This window comes from Vigna angularis, chromosome 11, assembly GCF_016808095.1.
Source record: "Vigna angularis cultivar LongXiaoDou No.4 chromosome 11, ASM1680809v1, whole genome shotgun sequence".
NCBI classification, from domain to species: Eukaryota; Viridiplantae; Streptophyta; class Magnoliopsida; order Fabales; family Fabaceae; genus Vigna; species Vigna angularis.
The window spans coordinates 2849605-2868583 of record NC_068980.1 but is presented as its reverse complement, the minus strand read 5'-3'; the positions used below and the strand labels follow the sequence as shown (position 1 = coordinate 2868583).

General features: G+C 30.6%; 3 protein-coding genes across 9 annotated transcripts; all 3 read left to right on the top strand.

Moving 5' to 3' along the window:
• Positions 1 to 3851: 3851 nt before the first annotated feature.
• On the top strand, positions 3852 to 8088 carry LOC128194782 (uncharacterized). The gene is made up of 2 exons (XM_052870883.1): positions 3852 to 3908; positions 5292 to 8088. The coding sequence occupies exon 2, from the start codon at positions 5309 to 5311 to the stop codon at positions 7787 to 7789; it is 2481 nt and encodes an 826-aa protein (XP_052726843.1). The 5' UTR covers positions 3852 to 3908; positions 5292 to 5308; the 3' UTR covers positions 7790 to 8088.
• Positions 8089 to 10328: 2240 nt separating this feature from the next.
• LOC108332320 (uncharacterized) lies at positions 10329 to 14214 on the top strand. 7 transcript variants are annotated; one of them, XM_017567517.2, is made up of 9 exons: positions 10331 to 10488; positions 10758 to 10823; positions 11019 to 11158; positions 11249 to 11314; positions 11796 to 11862; positions 12252 to 12352; positions 12659 to 12703; positions 13124 to 13594; positions 13932 to 14214. In XM_017567517.2, exons 3-9 carry the CDS (start codon positions 11024 to 11026, stop codon positions 14103 to 14105), a joined length of 1059 nt encoding a protein of 352 aa, XP_017423006.1. In that variant the 5' UTR covers positions 10331 to 10488; positions 10758 to 10823; positions 11019 to 11023; the 3' UTR covers positions 14106 to 14214. The 7 variants fall into 7 exon arrangements, with proteins under 7 accessions (XP_052726936.1, XP_017423004.1, XP_017423006.1 ...); XM_017567513.2 differs by having other exon boundaries at positions 10999 to 11158; XM_017567514.2 differs by having other exon boundaries at positions 10344 to 10488; positions 10694 to 10823; positions 10999 to 11158.
• An 890-nt stretch (positions 14215 to 15104) lies between these two features.
• Positions 15105 to 18174, top strand: LOC108332340 (protein farnesyltransferase/geranylgeranyltransferase type-1 subunit alpha). Its single transcript, XM_017567557.2, has 5 exons — positions 15105 to 15406; positions 15593 to 15702; positions 16337 to 16457; positions 16569 to 16664; positions 17638 to 18174. The coding sequence occupies exons 1-5, from the start codon at positions 15164 to 15166 to the stop codon at positions 18100 to 18102; spliced, it is 1035 nt and encodes a 344-aa protein (XP_017423046.1). The 5' UTR covers positions 15105 to 15163; the 3' UTR covers positions 18103 to 18174.
• The last annotated feature ends 805 nt before the right edge of the window (positions 18175 to 18979 follow it).

Here is an 18979-nt window from a genome sequence, read left to right as displayed (position 1 = left end):
TAGTGCAATTTAATTTTTTGGACTAATTTAATTTGTTTTGGGATTAAGAGGCAAAGAATCAAACGTAAATGAATATGATTCTATCGCGGTATAATAAGAATTTGGAACTAATATATTTATTAGAAATAATTAGTCGAAGAAATTGTTTAAAATTAACTAATAATGATACATGTTCAAGTAAAGAGTTTACAAGTTTTAATTATACTATTAAAACTTCCAACCTCTAATATATTTATTAAATCTACGGTATCATCATGTCCATTCCAAAGAATTTATACATATTTTTATTTAAAATTAAGTAAAATTAATTTTAAGTAAATTAACTTATAACTATTTAGATACATTTAATAATTTCACATTATTTAAGACTCAATATATAAAAAATTTAAATACATTAACAATACCACGAGAAAATTATAAATTTCAAAACAAACAATACTTTAATATAATAATATCATTTTAATATACTCAAGGTCGAAACAATAATATTTAACTATAGTAAATATTTTTTTAATGAAATAATAATTTCTTTTATAACTTCAAAATATTGGTAGTAAAGTTTCTTGATATTGTTTATAAATATTTCAATATATGGCGCGAAACCTTGTATGGCATTAGGTTTATACTTTTCATTTTTATCAATTGAATTTATATTAAAATTTAATTAATAATAATAATAATTATTATTATTATTATTATTGCTTATGTATCTCTGACATGCCCTAGTTTATGCTTTTATTTTCTTCTCTGTAATCCTTTTTCTCTGCCTCTCTCTAATTAAATCTCTTGGTCAACACAATTTCACTTGCATCTCAAAACAACACAGGTAACCATTCTTGACTTTCATTTCTTCATCTTCTTTATTATGGTGTGAATATTTTTTTTCCATGGTGAATTCAAATATTAATTATTCTCTTAAAAAAATAAAGAATAATTTTTTGGTATACTGATATGTTGCTTTTGCTTTTATCTTATTTCTTTTTGTACTGGGAATTATCATCTCTTGTGAGTTTATATGAGTAGTTATATATTTTCATTGTAAGCCTTGTGTGTTTGTTCTTCACTTAGATTGTTCTTTCATGAATACAAATTTACAAATTGAATCGAATCGATTGTTTTTTTATCTACCTTATTAATCAAACTTACATTATAAATTTACTTTTTTGCATAGACTTGGTCCAATCTTTTGGCTTTCTCATTCAATTATGTGTTGAAAATGATTGAACAAACAAATATTTTGAAATAATGTGATTTATGTTATTTTTTATTCTAAAATAAAACTAATGGTGAAGAGATATAGTTATTTAATAATAATTTTATCATATATATATATATATATATATATATATATATATATATATATATATATATCATTGAATTTAATAAATATAGTTTTTAATAATACTATCGATTTTAATTATATATAATATTTAAAGATAACATAATTAATATCTTGGTTAGAGTATATGAAATATTCAAAGTTTATTAATTATATTTTTTAACAATTTTAAATATATGATTAAAATATTATAATGTATGTTTTAGTCAGAAAATATTAAAAATGATTTTAATTTATTTCAGAATATTTTTAATTAGTTTATTTATTTCTTATATGTGTAATTATTAAATATATATTTTTTCATCATCTTGTTTTGTTTTCATTTATTAGAGTTTGTAAGTTTATGAAAAGTAAAATATATCCAAGCATTCCTTATATTTCAAAAATAATATGAAAGAAAATTCTTCAAATTAATAGTGAATTAGTATGAATAGAAAGCCTTGTTATATTGATAACAACATTGAATTTGTGTTCGAAGTCCTTTAGCAAATAAACATATTACGAATATGCTTGGTAATTTCAATACTTTATGATCATTGTTAAATCATGTGTGAATAATATATGGATAAATATGTTTTTTTTTCTAAATTATTATAAAAAATTATGTTTTATTTTTAAACTAAATTATAATTTTTTTTCTATATTTTATAGAAAAGGTTATATAAAATATTATTCACAACCCATAACATATAAATATTATATTATAATCCTTAGTTAAATTCCGTTTGTCATATACAAAACACTTTATTATTTGGGTTAAATATGTTTTTAGTCCCTAAACTATTGGTCGTTTTTTTTCGACTAAAACGGACGTTTTTTAAAGATTGAGGACCAAATCGTACCTTATTTTGAAAGAGGACGAAAACCAGAAACGACCAATAGTTTAGGGACTAAAAACATATTTAACCCTTATTATTTTCATAAAATGCAGAAACTAAATAATTTATAATTAATTAGTTTAAAAACAAAACACATTTTTTTATAATATTTTTAAGAGATGAAAACATATTTCACTCATAACCTATGTGTATCTTTTTTACACTATATTATTTTAACATCTCATCAATTTCTTATATATTATTTGTATGCATGCAGTAACCTCCCAAGAATAACACAGATGATACTCCAAAGATTTTCTCTTCCAGTTTCTATTCCTTTGAAGCCTGGTGTGTTTACTCTTCAATTTTAATACTTTTCAATCCTACTAAATGTCATACAAATAACAAAAATTTGAAGATATATGGAAAAATATCATTATATTTATATATTAGTTTATATAATATTGTTATATTTATAATATTTCTCCTTTACAATAACTATACAAGGAAAATAATTTACTTATTTATATTTTTGTATATAAAATCCACCTTAATATATATATTTTTCTTTAACTATATCATACTTTCTAATTTTATAATCAATTTAGAATGTATTTGATTAATATTAATTCAAGATAATACATTTTTAATATATATAAAGTACAATTCGAAAAGTATATCATATAATAGTTTATTTTAAATAATAGTAAACCATAAATATTAAGATGTGAGCATGTGGTTTTAGTAAAATGATTTTATTTAACAGATATATATTTCTCGTGAATTAAACATTTATTCCATGGTATACTTTTATTCAATTCTTATAACCATTAAATAAGTTTCTCTTTTTTAATAAACCATGAAATGTATTCAGTATCCTTTTACTGAATATATCTTTGAGGGATGAAAAAAGCATAGATCAAAAGATGAATGAACTATGGAAATAATTGATATGAAAATAAATAATACTTAATAGTGTAGGTTTTTATGTTATATAAATCTAACATTACTTTTTATTTTTATAATGAATTTATTTAATTAATGTAACAACTTTTATATTAGTAATACAAGTGTTGCATCCTTATTATGACTTTAGTATTTTTATTAATTAAATAAATATACGATTCTTTGAATTATTATTCTTATAAGATTATTAGATAACTTATTTATAATTAATATAGCATTACTTTTTTTTTCTATATATGCTCTTAATTTAATAATTACAACACGGAAAATAAAAAGAGAGAAAATGCGTTGTCAACACGTTATGTTTTAAAACTTAACGAAAACATTTTTTATAAAATTAATTCAGTTTTATATATACATCAATTAAAAAAAAGTCTCCGCAAGAAGAAGTTGTAGTGGTAATTTTAAGAGAGAAAAAAATATAAAAATTGTAATGAGTTTTTCAAGCATAAAACATTAAATACTAATATAGATTTAAAAATATAATAAATTGCGCAATAATAGTGTCTTTCTGAAAACGCTATATTGATGTTTTTAATTATATTAGCTATTATGGGAATTGAAATGCGAAGCTACCATGTTTGTTTTGACATTGATTTTACTTAAGATTGAATTAATTGATATTAAACGACAATTATGACTTTTTAGTACACACATCACCACGTTAGTGGCGTTATTTGCTCTTCTTAACGTAATACATTATTCTAATTCCTTTTTCTCTTCTTCTCAAAAAATCTCTTGGTTATGATCAGAACTGCGTTAAACTGCTTTCAAAATCATCGCAGGTAAACCCTTTTTCTTTTCAATTCTTCATCTTCTTCCTTGTGTATTATCTTTCTACGTTGTTTTCTCTTTCGTTTTCGATTCTGCGTATTGCCGTTACCATAGTCTCTGAAACCATCAATTTGCAGAAATTTACACGATTGGATCCATGTTTTAGAGAAGTGATAGATGAACATTTATTATTGGTTAAAGAGAAAAGTAATTGATGTTTAAGGTCTTTAAAAATAAAGATATATTTGCCAAATATCATATATACTTATTGCTGCTTGAGCTTTGTCCAATCTTCTTAGGTTTTAGTCCTTATTTTTTTTTTTGTGATGATATGATGTGCTACTATTTTTCTTTCTCATTCATTATAGCATATTTGATATTTTCTTTTTGTTTGTTTCTCATTTTAAATATTAACAACAGTTGAATGTCGACCAACACTGTGCTTGATCATTATATGAGTTACGTTTGGATTAAAGTTGAGAAATTATATTAAGGAACACACAAAAAAAAAAAAAGAAATTTTTACTTTGGAAGAAAAAGACATCTTTTAGTTCCTTTTAAGCAAATTCTAAACATGATATAACCCTTGCTTACATCTTGGTACAAAAATGTGTTTTGTAAATTTCTTTTTCTTTTTCAAGTTTTCCATTTTGATATCTGTTTTTCATTGGGGTTGAAGATTTTATTTTTGAATTAAATTTACTTTACTTAAATTAATTAACTTTTTAATAGAGTGGTTTATTTGTATGTTTTTATCCTGGAACAAATTAATGCTAAAATTTGGTATAATGTGTTTAATCAACACAACAAAACCCATCTAAACTTGTTTTAATTAAATCAAAGTAAGACTTTTATCAAGTTTTTGTGTGAAACTAAATAACATAGTTGGTATTGATGTGAATTTGGACGATGAAATGTGAATTCAAACAAACATTCATTGTAACGAAGTTCCATTTAGTGACTGAGGGCAGTGATCTGTTTCTTTTTCTTTGCTCTTTTTTTTATATCCTCTCTGAATATATTTTATTAGGATAAACTTAAATTTTAGAAATTTATTGAAATCTTATTTATTAGTTTTAGTTGTACAGCAGTATTTAGTTTTAGTTTGATTTTGATAAACATAAAATATATAGGTAGTTTTGATTTTTTTTATTTAAAAATAATATTATTTTATTTTATTGATATAAAATATAGATAGATTAAGTAGATTTTATTTTAAGTCTTATGATATTTTATTATCAGTTTTTATTATTTATATTTTCTCTAAGATTCTATTTATATCTGTTCAAAGGTTTTCAAGGTTGAACCTCCTTAAATTCAAGAGTTAAATTATCTCTGAGATCAGTTTTTTTAACATATTTAACACAAATTTTCTTGCTATACCAATGTAACAGTGTGCCATTGATTCCTGATGAGGATAGAAACTGGAATGAATTTGACTGCAAATGGGGCTGGTTTCTGCATGGCACCTGTGCATAAAATGACAGGTCACTTTTGTAATCTTAGAAACCTGCGAGTATCATCAGACAACAGCAAAAAGTGGCCTTCGCTATCAGTTGAAGACAAATTTTATCCTGCTAATTCAGTTTTTCTTTTTACCAATGTGTTAACTTTTTGGTTGTTCTTGGTGGCAAGCTCTTATTTTCTCCCGTGCAAAAGTGTCAATACTGTTGGCAGTTGTAGAGAAAGACATGCAGAGAAAGTTTCTTCATCTGACAGTATTGTCTCAAATGCAAGCATAAAGAATGATGCAACTGCTGCAAGTGATACGCTTACTAGTTCAGGGTGTTCTCGTAAAATTTCACACAGCTATACTGAGCTATGCACTGATGCTTACTACGAGATTTCAGTTTTGGACAAAGCATGTTACATGAATTCTTTACTCAGCCTTGAAGATGATGAATGTGAGTGGCTCTCTGATTTAATGCCTTGTGGAAGTTCATCTGGGGAGCCTTCAACTCCTCTTAGCTATAAGTGTGACGCTTACTATGAGATTTCGGACTTTGAGCAAGGAAGTTTCTTTCATTCTTTACTCAGTCTTGATGATGAAGATTCTGAATGGCTCTCAGATTCGAAGTCTTTTGGACGTTCATCAGAGGAACCTTCAACGCCTCTTAGCTACAAGTTTGATGTTGCTTCTGAGATTTCAGACTTTGAGCAAGGAAGTTACTTTCGTTCTTTACTCAGTCTTGATGATGAAGATTCTGAATGGCTCTCAGATTCTAAGTCTTTTGGACGTTCATCAGATGAGCCTTCAACTCCTCTTGGCTACAACAGTGATTCACACTATTCGATTTCAGATTTTGACAAAGCAAGTTACTTGCATTCTTTACTTAGTCTTGAAGATGAAGACGCCGAGTGGCTCTCAGATTCCAAGTCTTTTGGATGTTTATCTGATAACCCTTCAACTCCTTTCAGCTACAAGTTTGATGTTGCTTCTGATATTTCAGATTTAGACAAAGCTGTTTACATGCATTCTTTACTTAATCTAGTAAATGAAGACTCTGAATGTTCATCCGAGAATCCTTCAACTCCTTTTAACTGCAAGATTGATTTAGCTTCAGAGATTTCCGATTTGGACAAAGCAAGGTACTTGCCTTCCGCACTCATTTTTGAACATGATGACTCTGAGTGGCTCTCAGAGTCAAAGCCGTATGCATGTTCATCAGAAAACCTTTCAACTCCTCTCACCAACAAGAGTAATGCTTTCTCTGAGATTTCAGATTTGGACAGAGAAAGTTACATACATTCTTTACTCAATTCTGAAGATGAAGACTTCGAGTGGTTCTCCAATTCAAAGTCTTTTGAATATTCATCTGAGAACCCTTCAACTCCTCTTAGATACAAGAGCGAAATTTCACATTTGGACAAAGCAGGTTACTTGCATTCCTTACTAAGTCTTGAAGATGACGACTCTGAGTGGCTCTCAGATTCAAAGCCTCATGCATGTTCATCTGAGAACCTTTCAACACCTCTTAGCTACAGGAGTGACGCTTTCTCTGAGATTTCAGATTTGGACAAAGCAAGTTACATGCATTCGCTACTCAATCTTGAAGGTGAAGAGTCCAAGTGGCTCTCATATTCGATATCTTTTGAATGCTCATCTGAGAACCCTTCAACTCCTCTTAGCTACGAGTTTGATGCTGTTTCTGATATTTCAGATTTGGACAAAGAATGCCACTTGAACTCTTTACTCATTCTTGAAGATGAAAACTCCGACCGGCTCTTAGATTATAATTCATATTGCGGATGTTCATCTGAGAATTCAACTCCTCTTAGCTCCAAGTGCGATTCTTACTATGATGTTTCAGATTTGGACAAAGCAAGTTACTTGGATTCCTTACTCATTCTTGAAGATGAAGACTCTGAGTGGCTCTCAGATTCAACTAGTTGGGACATTACAGTTCCTTCTTCAGTCTCTACCGGTATTTTTTTCCCAGCAGTAAACTTTGGCAACTCAGAAGATAGCATTTCAGTGGAGAATCTACTAGAAACCGCAGGAGTAGATGCTGATGAACCACTGTTTTGGCCATTGGAAGGGAAACTCGCATGGAATTCTGAGGAACCCTGGAGCTCATTTTGTACCTCCCCGAGGAGAAGGTTGGCATTGAACTCTACACCAACCACTTCAAAGATAAAGGAATGTAATAAACAAAAAGGCGATGAGGCTCCATGCAGAGTGAACTGTGAAACTTCAAGGTTAAGCATGTGGCTTAAAAGTTCAGCAAAGATAGTACCACTAGAGTATGAGGAATTCGAATCAGCAAAGGACTTTCTTTTGGTGGGAAAGGAGAATTTGAGTACCATTGAGACATTGGTGGGGCTCAAGGAATTCGATGGACATGAGGGGTTTGATTCTGAATTCAATGATGCTTTTATGCTACGCGTGTAATATCTCCAATAATTCCTAACCTTGTGAAGAACAACTGCAACTTACTACAGTAAATCCTCGTATCAGAATACTTACTTAGGCTGTTAACCCACTTACCTGTTTATATGATCTAATGTTTTTCTGTGTCTTAATCAAATATGTATTATCCTAATTGAATAGAACAGGTAATTAGGCACGGTTGTACATATAGGTCACATCATGTTCCAGCAGAAATAGTTAGGTTATTGGCTAAACTTTTGACTATGCTTATGTTTATGCTTATTTTCACAGTTTCTTCATTTTGTTTTTGTTTGGTATCTATCACATCACGAGACAGTGAGACATTTGTATCTGATACTGTCATCACCATTTTTAATTTTACCTCCCAGGTTAATTTTGATCCATTGCTGCACCTTTCTAGAACTGTTCATGCTGAGAGGGAGAATGAGGTGGAAACGAACGTTCCTACGCCTCCCCCACGAGCTTCTTTTCTATATTAATGGTCAACTCACTGTCATGTGCCACAAAAATTAAAAAACCACCTTTTAATAATTGAATGGATTCGGCAGGTAAATAAATGCAAACACAACAATAATAACACTCAACAACTCCTCCTTTTATTTTGTCTTTCCATTTCTTTCTCAAAAATAAAATATTCATTAACTTTTTATTTTTTAAATCGACCCAATTTAACATCTTCATCTTTCTAAATCTTTCAAATTCTTTTTTAAGAACAAATTAAACCGATATTCATATGACACCTGTACAACTTCTTTATAAGAATACTGCTTACAAATTATAAAATTATATGTATAAATATATATTGTCGGATGTCAATATAGTTTTTTTTTTAATTATTATTAGTAGTAATAACTAACATCAAATTGTGTTACTCAATTATGAGACATAAGTCCCTACTACTTATGCTAACTAATAATGATGGTTGTATATAGTGTTTAAAGATAAATAATTAAGTTTTTAATGTTTATTCTTTTATAGATGGTTGGTACAAACAAACTAAGGTGAAGAAATACCAAACCATCTGAGGAACATGATATATGTTTCATAAAATAAACTCATTAAGTTAACTAACAACTTGCATAAAAAAAATGTTAAATATAACAACAAACATGTATGTATTTGGTGGAAGTAATTTAAAAGTTTGCTCAGAATATAGCTAATATAAGAGTTGGAGGCTTATAAGTTAGCTTTTCAATTGAATTAACATTATTTGGTAAAATTAACTAAAAACAAGCAATTGATAAATATAAAAGGATATGTTTAGTTATTTAAGTTAAAAATATATTTCAAATATTATGTCATATTTATAGTCCTCTATTTTTATTTATTTAGATTTAACTAATTTTTTTTATTTAAAAACAATTTTTGTATTATATATCTTAAAAATTCCGTTTAATTATTACTTTTTTAAATGTAATCCATAATTAATGATTTTAATAATTTTATATAATAATAAAGGTTATAAATTCTACAAAACCTTACTTATTATCCTGAAAAGGTTTTCGTATACAAAATTAAATAGAATTTTTTGACCTGGTAATAATGCATTTTTATCAAACTATATCCTAAAATTTGTAACATTTGATGTTAAATGAAAAAATAAAAAATAAAAAATAAATAAAAATAAATAAAATTGAATGAATGGAGAAATCATAATTCTTTGATCCAAAAACTTGAATGGTCGTATTTGAATTAAAAAATAAATAAAAATTAGAGAAAATTAGAGTCTTTGGTAGCATGTTTACTATGTGATATATTTTATCAACATAAATATTTTTTGATAGGACAAAATGCTAGTCACAATATTTTTTAAGTAGATAACATTTTAATCCTATTTCACATATAAATATAATATCTAAATGTTTGACAGTATATAATTTCTATGAAAATATACATGTTCCATGCATTAGTTTTTAAATAGTTACGGATTCGTCAAAGTCTCCAATTAATTGAATTCATCACAATGTGAACAGTCAATTGAGCCCTTATTAGCCGTGCTCTATACCAAAACAGTAGATAACAAAGTTTATTTATTTATTTTATATATGATTATCATGTGGTTAGTGCCCCAAAGATCCTTACGCAGATCTTACCTAAATTTCAAAAGTAAAAAAATTGGATATTTTATTGAAAAAGAAGATAATCAACGAATCTCAGAAGCAACAACTTCAAAATAGCAATTTGTATTATTACGTTAAACAAGGATTAAAAATGAATTAGAGATTAAAAAATGAGATTAATAACTTAATGGGAAATTACGAAAGAAATGAAAGAGTCATTTTCCCACTTCCAATTTGTTTTCTAAAATAGTAGAAAAATTACATATTTTTAATTTGATTTATATCTCACTTTTATGGAATGAAACGTATTATTAATGCGAAAAAACTATTGAGGTTAATATTACTTAATTACGAAAAAGAAGAAAAGTGAAAAAGGCGTAGTCTAGAGACAAGCGTGTGATATGATCTGGCCCCACTCCGTAATCGTCCAACCAAAACACACACATACATACATAGAAAGGGCATTTTGGGAAATTCGTGCTGTGCAGGCCTCTAACGTCGAACCTTCTCTGTTTCCTGTTTCTGCTCTTCTTTCTGCTTTAGAAATCACAGCTTTGAACTTTTGGCTCTTTTTCGTTTCTCACCAAATCCAACTCCGCTTTCGTCTTTCACACTGCCATTGACCTATTCTCTCTTCAGGTACTCTCCTCTCTCGCGCGATTCTCCTTCAATTCTCGTTTTTCCACAATTCATTTTATTATTACTGTTAATCAATGGTTTATGTTGCTGATCGTCAATCATTCCGCCTTCTCGATTCCACTTCCAGTTTCTGTTACTCACGCGTTGTTTAATTTCGCTATTTGAATTTGCATCGCTTGAATTCTTAAGTTTCTTTTCTTACTAGTCGTGGCACTTTCGATTTGAAGCTCCGTGCTGATTTGATAACTGCTACTGTCTTTTCCTTTTAGCCACCGGTGGATTTTCCCCTCTTTTTAGCTCGGAGACAGAAAAAGCTTTTGTCTCTCTCTATCCTTGTATGTAATTGACTACCTCAAACTTTGTTTCTTGCTTCCTGCTTTTTGATTGCACGATTCCGTCGCAGTAAAGCGCGCTGAATGTTACTGGCTACTGGCTATTATTGCTTTTGTTTTTATGTATTATATTTAAATTTTGAATATGTTAGAGTGGCTTACTTAACATTTATTGCAGGCGATTGCTTATAATATCAGCTGCAATGCGTGCACCGGCTTTACTTGCTCAGTGCTTACCTGGCCTTGTGCCTCATGATCGTGGAAGTCTCAGCATATCTTCCGTTCCTGACAAAGATATTCAGCTCCCGTCACCGGCCGTGGAGATTCTCCCTTCCAAGGTACAATTCCTGTTTCTACAATCAGCTATCCTATCATCACCACTCAACTCCCTGAAAATGTTGTAGGTAAAAAGTGTGACGCTGTTTTAGATTTGTCGTGCGTTGCAGGCAGTTCACACTGACAAGGATAATGGGGAGAATATGGATCATTTTAAGGTACATCTTATTGTGGTTCGTATTATAGTATTTGTTTTGTGAAGGATGGCTTGACTCCTGAGTGTACAATTCTTTATGGCAGATTGGTGCTAAGAAAAAGGTTTTAGATTTTTTGTTGTTGTCTTTTCTGTGTTAAATATCAAGACATGGATGCAAGTTTTATGTCTTGACATTGACGTATGAGAGGCATTGGTTTCATAAAGGTTATGCTTCGCTGACTAAATTTGTCTGCTAAGTCATATTGAAATAAGATCATTTGGTTATATTTCCATGGTTTATTGTGTGCTTTTCAAGTGTTTTACACGATGGGTTTTCAATATTTTTTAATAGCACCTAATATTTTTCTTTTTTCTCGAAAACTGTCTCATTTATTTTTCTGAAATTTCCTTGTATGAATCTTCTACTCAGCAAGCTTAATGATATTTTTTTGTATCAGTCAGTTTTATAGCTAAGCGCTGATACTCTCTTAAACCTCTGACAGGGTTTAGTTAGTGTTGCTGATATTGTTGGGTTCAGTGGCTCGGAGGCAATATCCTTGAAACCTGACGGTATGCAATTGATGTTTCAGACTTGTATGCATTGGATACATGATTGATGTTTTCTTTCGAAGAAGCACTTTCTTCCAATTTCATAAATCCATAAAAGTAAGATACTTGAGAATTAACACAGCATACATCATTATTATGTTATAATACTTCTTAAACCAAAATATTATTTGGCATGAAAGGAAGGTGACAAATCTTTAAGGTGAGCTTATTATCATCCTAACAAATTTAACCTAGCCCCTAATCCATATTAAATCAGAAAAAAAATAATGACAAGATTCGTGTTGAGAAAAATGCCTTTTCACAGTTATGCCTTTGCTATATACATGTAATTTGTTGTCTCACGAATATGAAGGACTGATCTTATCAAATTTACTCATTTGACTTTGTAGGTTATCTGAAATCCTGGACTAGTTCCATTGATCTTGTTAGTGTTCTTAAGCATGAGATTCGTGACGGGCAACTGACTTTTAGAGGAAAAAGAGTACTTGAGGTATCTTGTTAATGAACATTCTATTGCATACTACTTTTAACTTGATCTTATTCAGTTCTTGCACTTCATTGGTCCTTTCCTCACTTTTCAAATGCTCAAAATGTCAGCTACATCAATGAAATTCCATTCCTTTCTTCTTCCTTGATCCCTATTTTTTCAATCATGTTTGTTCTCTTCCCCTTGGTCCTTGGTATAAAAACCAAGTCATCGTGTTAAAGCACTATAATTTATTTCTTATATAAAGGACTGAAGGTATTATTGATTATTCATAATTTACAAATCTCTTTGCTTTCATGTATTTTGCAGCTCAGTTGCAACTATGGACTGCCTGGAATTTTTGCTTGCTTGAAGGTATGCAGTCTACGGTTGGGTATCACTTAATCTTTTTTGCTGGTTCATTTGTCACTTGTCTATTATGTATAAGCTGGAAAGAATGCATTAGGTAGACGTTTTCCTAAAGCAAAGTCTGTTTGGCAAGCTGTTTATACAATTGATAGACATGGATTGAAATCTAAATTGTGTAGGCAGTGGTTTTTTGTCATTTGATTGCTCGAATTACACTGTCTTCGTGGCGTGATTGCCAAAAGTTTCATTTTTTTTCAGGGTAATATTAGTGTCAGACACTCAGGTAAATAGCAATACGAGAAACTTGTAGTGTTTTTGGGGAGAATAAATAGCATCGAGTTAACTTTTTACCAGCATATTTAAAGAAATACACTCAAGCTTTGCAAATAACACGGATTGTCCTATATTTGGTTCTTTGTTTAACAGGGAGCTTCTGTGGTGCATTTTCAAGATCAGAGTGCAGAAACTGTAAGATGCACAACCATACCAAATGTCCTTGCTAATCTCAAGCAAGCCCGTGACAGGCAGAGTCGACAGCCTGAATCTCCTCTTACCCCTTCAAGACAGACTCTGGCACCATCGGTTAACTTTTATGCTGGGGACTGGGAAGAATTACCAACCGTGCTGTCCATTGTGAAAAGTGATGGATATGAAGTTATGCCTGGAATGAGTTTGAGTTTTTCTGAGGAAGATTTTATGGAAGGGTGTAGCAGCCAAGATGGTAGCATCATTGGTCAGGAATCTTACTCAAGACGGTCTAGGAAGCTCTCAGGAAGTCGAGCATGGGAAAGAGGCAGTGAGGCGGATCAAGGAGAGGGTGGATATGATGTTATCTTAATGACAGAGATTCCATACTCCGTTACCTCTTTGAAGAAGCTGTATGCACTTATTAAGAAGGTTTGTTTTCCTATGCTTGGTTGTCTATACTTACTGAAAATCTTGTAAGTGCTTTGCTTATTCTGTTGTTCTGGTAAACATCACACATGTGGCATATGTTTATTACACAATTGGCTGATCATCATGTGATTGGATTTGGGTTGTGTCTTCCACCCTCATTTGTTGATTTATTTTTAGCCTTGGGCAGTAGCATATTTATTATGCAGCTGTAACTATGTTTCTGTCCTGATTTTCGAAGTTTCTCCTCTATTTTTACTCATTTATTAATATTTAATCGAGTTCCAAATTGTAACCGCGTAACTTTAATTCATCTTTTGTATTTTCCTTTTTATATCAGTGCTTGAGGCCGCCATATGGTGTGGTATATATAGCTCCAACCAAGAGGCACTATGTTGGATTCAGTAATGGAGTGCGGCAACTAAGGAGTCTCCTAGACGAGGAGGGCGTTTTTGGAGCACATTTAGTCAAGGATTTGGCTGATAGGGATATCTGGAAGTTCTTTCACAAGTAAACGAGAATTTGGAAATCAGATACTACGTTGGTAGACATACGATAAAAAAATTCTAATGACACCATGCATTTTTATAATATGAATCACAGGCATTCTTTTGTTTATTAAATCTATAATTTCTTCATTTTTCTTATAGCTTAACAATAATGGCGGTCTGAATTTGAATTATCAGTTTATGTTTACCGTGATACTGTTTCATTTAATTGAGTAAATCGCACATTAATCCTCGAGATTGCTTGGGTTGAACATTTTAGTCCTTGGTATTTAAAAGCTGTAGATCTTTGATTTTACAAGGTGACATTCATTAGTCTTTGTAAATGTAAATTGATAGCAGAAAATAAAGTAAAAAAGAAATCTGTTAAGTGATTTGCAATTTTAGAGATTAATATATGATTCTACAATCTCGAGAATTAATGTGAAGATTTACTCCAAATTATTTTGCACACTTATATCGATGGAAAAGAAATTAAGATATTGGAATTGTAAATCAAACAAACGGTAGAGTATTGAAAAAGTAGTAGTACTGTGTTGCATGGCTGAGTGAGAAGGTGCGAATTTTACAGACATAACACACACACATATATATATATATATATATATTATTTTCAAAATTGAGCAGTATTTGAAACACATTGTATATATTGTATCAATGTATCATATACTTTTAATAATAAAATAGAATCATATAAATGAGTCATATCTATTGGCTGAACATAGTAAGTAAAAAAGTGTGTGTGGAAATTGAAGGATGTGTTGAAAATATTAAATACTATTTCTTCTAATTCTTTTAATAAGAACCAATTAACTAATTTATAATAGTTAAGATTAAATAAATTTAAGAAAATATCAAAAGTGAAGCAACCCTCACTTTTGTCAAAGGTAAAAGAAAGGAATCACATTCACATGAAACGTCACACAGGCTTTTCATCGTAGAGAAACTCTATTGGGCCTACAAAAGCAAGCCCATAAGCCCAAGGCTTAAAGCAAAAGTTAAGACCCCAGTCTAAATAGAGAGGGCGTGGGAAAGAGTAAAGCGAAGTGAAGAAGGTTATCGAAGGATGGAATCTGAAGGCGAAGAGGAGGAGCAAACACGCGTGCCGCTGAGGGAGAGACCGGAGTGGTCAGATGTTACTCCTCTTCCGCAAAACGACGGCCCCAACCCCGTCGTTCCGATCCAGTACACGCAAGACTTCACCGAAGTCATGGACTACTTTCGCGCCGTTTACCACGCTGATGAACGCTCCCCTCGCGCCCTAGCTCTCACCGCGGAAGTTATCCAGTTCAACTCCGGCAATTACACTGTATGACTATCTAGCTACCCCTCTCTCGATATTACAACCTAAATCAATTCAAATCGCGCTTCAATTTTTTTCTGCTATAAATCTTCATTACTCACTCCTCACCAATATGTGTGGTATTATAATATTTGAAGTTAATGTTATTATCTTTTTTCGATTGAAGTGAGTTGTATGTGGTTTGTTTTGCAGGTGTGGCATTTCCGGCGGTTGTTACTTGAGTCGCTAAAAGTTGACTTGTGCAGTGAACTGGAGTTTGTGGAGCGTATGGCCGCTGGAAATTCCAAAAATTATCAGATGTGGTGAGATGCTCTGCTCTGCTCTTGGTTGTTTGACTTCTCGCGAACCTTATAAGGATTTTGTTATTAGTTAGGAATCAAATAAATATATATTTGTCTTTTCATTTAAGTAAATTTGGTCGTAGACTTTGTTTTAATACACTTCTTTATGAATGAGAAGAAAATAAGAGGTAGAACTTGCTAAAATCAACTTAGGCATAGGTTGATTTTGGCTCACTCTATAAGCACTATAGTTTTTGGATAAGTTAAGGTAAATAAGAATGTTATTAAAGTTAGGGGTATAAGTTGATTGTAGTTCACACGAGTAGCACAATTCATTTTTACCTTCATATTTTCTTTTCTATCAAATGCTTATAAAGGAACAAAATGCTTATAAAGAAGTTTATTTAAAAAAAGGGTTTACAATGTGAAAATTTATGAACTGTGGTGTCTCTGAAGCTGGTGCTTTGAAATTCTTCTTTGTCATGATGACAAGCCTTTTCAGTTGCACAAAAGCATTTTTACCATGATTCTTCTGTATGCTATGTTTGGTATTTGACAGTCGTTTCTTATGTAAATCGTCGTGAATTGAAGTGCTTATAAATACAACTTTTGTACACACACCATCATATTGATCTTCATGCCAGATGTTTTGTAGGCATCATAGACGATGGGTTGCTGAGAAGTTAGGACCTGAAGCTAGAAAGGTTGAGCTTGAGTTCACCAAAAAGATATTCTCAAATGACGCCAAACATTATCATGCATGGTCGCATAGACAGGTTTGTTTGTCATATTGTCACCACAAATCTAAATGCTCTCAATTTTAGTATTTGTATCTCTATCTGAGGCGTAGTTTAATTATTGAAACCCTTCTTTTGTTGCGTGAACAGTGGGTTCTTCAAGCACTTGGAGGATGGGAAGATGAGCTTAATTATTGCTCAGAACTTCTTGAAGAAGACATTTTTAATAATTCTGCTTGGAATCAGGTATGCAACTATGTTACCTGTTATGTTTAGTCTATACAGGACATCATAAATACTCATCATGGATTTGCTTGATTGTTGCCTAACTAATTGATGTGAGACGCCTTCTCTCACACGTCCCCCACCCTTAATCTTACATTTCCAATAATTACAATTGAGAAGTAACTATTTTCCTTGTATTTTGTTGAAGTTCCGTATCAACTTTAATTTTAGCTTATGAGAGTCGTTATTCTCTTATAGGCTCTTTACGAACTAAAGGTCTCTAATCGTAAATTGATTTGAGGTTCAATATCTTCAATATAATTTAGCCAGTAAGAATTCAGCGCAATACACAGGCATATTATAGAAATGGAAGAAATTAAATTAATGGATAAATGTTATTTCAATGATAATATCTAATAAACATGGTTTTTTTTTTAAATTTCTAAATCTCTGAACTATTCTAATTAGTAAAAAGGTATTAGTGATGATTCAAAAACATATTGTTATATTTACTGTTAATTGAAGAAAATTTAGTGTTGATTAATAGAGTTATTGAAAGTGAAAATCTTCTTTATTTGAATAACTAATGACACATGTTACAATAAATACGTGGTTTTATCTGAATAAAGATTTGCATGTAAGATGTAGCTTCGTAAGAAGAAAGAGTTACATATGATGTGGTTTCCTTAGAAGAAAGAGTATGATTTAACTTCGTGAGAAACAAGAATGAGGTCTCAAATTGAATATATGGGTGTGAATCAACTAAGTTCTGCTATAAGAATTGTTAAAGGGGAAAGATGTGCCACATATTGTGCTTGACACCTTGTTGTCTTCTTACCCTACCTAATTAATTAACTAGTAAGTAAAATCCTTGAGTAATATGATATGCTCAGGGGTAAAGTTATTAATGTTCATGACAAATGTATTTTACTTTTAAAAAGTTTTCTTCTTTTTTTTCTTAATTTAGAAAATTAACATTTAATAAGTTTTGCAGAGATATTTTGTCATAACAAGGTCTCCTTTCTTGGGGGGGCTAAAAGCTATGAGAGAGTCTGAAGTGCTTTATACCATTGAAGCCATTGTATCCCAGCCTGAAAATGAAAGCTCGTGGAGATATTTACGAGGACTTTATAAAGGTGAAATCACATCATGGGTAAATGATCCTCAAGTTTCTTCTGTGTGTTTAAAGATTTTAAGAACCAAAAGCAACTACATGTTTGCTCTTGGCACTGTTTTGGATCTCATATGCTATGGCTATCAACCAAATGAAGACATGAGAAATGCCATTGAGGCTGTAAATGCAGTAGATATGGATAAACACGGTTTAGAAGGTGACGGGAGAGGGGAAAATCAAAATTTAAATATAGCACGAAATATTTGTTCTATCCTAGAACACGTTGATCCAATTAGAACCAACTATTGGATTTGGCGCAAGAGTAGGCTTCCTCTTTCGGCCTAGTACCAAAGTTTTTTTAGGACAACTATGTCGTGTGTACCAAAGCTCATTGAAGTTATGCCTGATTTTTTGCGATGTTGCCATGTTGTTTCTTTTGGTGCAGATTTATTTATTTTTGTCATGTCATTACTGTCATTGAGTGTATGGATTGAAAAGCAAATATAGTTTAGTCTCTGCAAAATAAGAAATTTAATTCTTTTTATTTGGGGGGCATGATTGGGTTCAAATTGGATCCATAAATCATCCCTAGCTTATCTATGTATAAATTTAATAAATACGTTGACTCTTTAAAAATTAAAATTAACAATTTTTTTAATTAGGATATGGATGTGTAGAAAAAAGTCTTAAGATATATAACATGTAGATGAAATGCATTATTGTAATTTTTTTCTTCATTTGAAATCTTAATGAAGATATTTTTGTTGAAATTTTTTTATATAATATTTAAATGTGGTGTGAACAAGTTGAATTAACTAGATAAATGTTGGTGAGAAAAGTGGTAATTTTTAGAAAAGGAAAATAAAATGATAAATAATTTCTAAACTAGTTATCTTAAAATTTAATATACTCGTCTTATCATATATAATAATTTGGAATTTTAGAATAATGTAAAACATCTTTATACTTTTAGTGCATTCAATTTAAATTCTACTTCTTAAACCTCTTGCCATAAAAAACCGTACTATAAAAATGTATTGAATGGACATTATATTTTTAATTTGTACCTTATATTTGTATTGCCCAATTCTAAAATTATGAATCGGTATAAATCTTACGTTCTACAACATATTACAAATAGTAATATCATTTATAGCATTTTTTTTTACTTTACTTTTCCCCCCTATTATGCAGTCACTATTGCAGATGTTTCATCTTATTT

Excerpts from the sequence above, each read along its gene's own strand:
- LOC128194782 (XM_052870883.1), top strand. The coding sequence starts at position 5,309 with ATGAGGATAGAAACTGGAATGAATTTGACTGCAAATGGGGCTGGTTTC.
- LOC108332320 (XM_017567515.2), top strand. The coding sequence starts at position 11,024 with ATGCGTGCACCGGCTTTACTTGCTCAGTGCTTACCTGGCCTTGTGCCT. Across the intron at positions 11,315-11,795 it reads AGAATATGGATCATTTTAAG|GGTTTAGTTAGTGTTGCTGA; the intron begins GTACATCTTATT and ends AACCTCTGACAG. Across the intron at positions 11,863-12,251 it reads AATATCCTTGAAACCTGACG|GTTATCTGAAATCCTGGACT; the intron begins GTATGCAATTGA and ends TTGACTTTGTAG.
- LOC108332340 (XM_017567557.2), top strand. The coding sequence starts at position 15,164 with ATGGAATCTGAAGGCGAAGAGGAGGAGCAAACACGCGTGCCGCTGAGG. Across the intron at positions 15,407-15,592 it reads TCAACTCCGGCAATTACACT|GTGTGGCATTTCCGGCGGTT; the intron begins GTATGACTATCT and ends TTTGTTTTGCAG. Across the intron at positions 16,458-16,568 it reads ATGCATGGTCGCATAGACAG|TGGGTTCTTCAAGCACTTGG; the intron begins GTTTGTTTGTCA and ends TTGCGTGAACAG.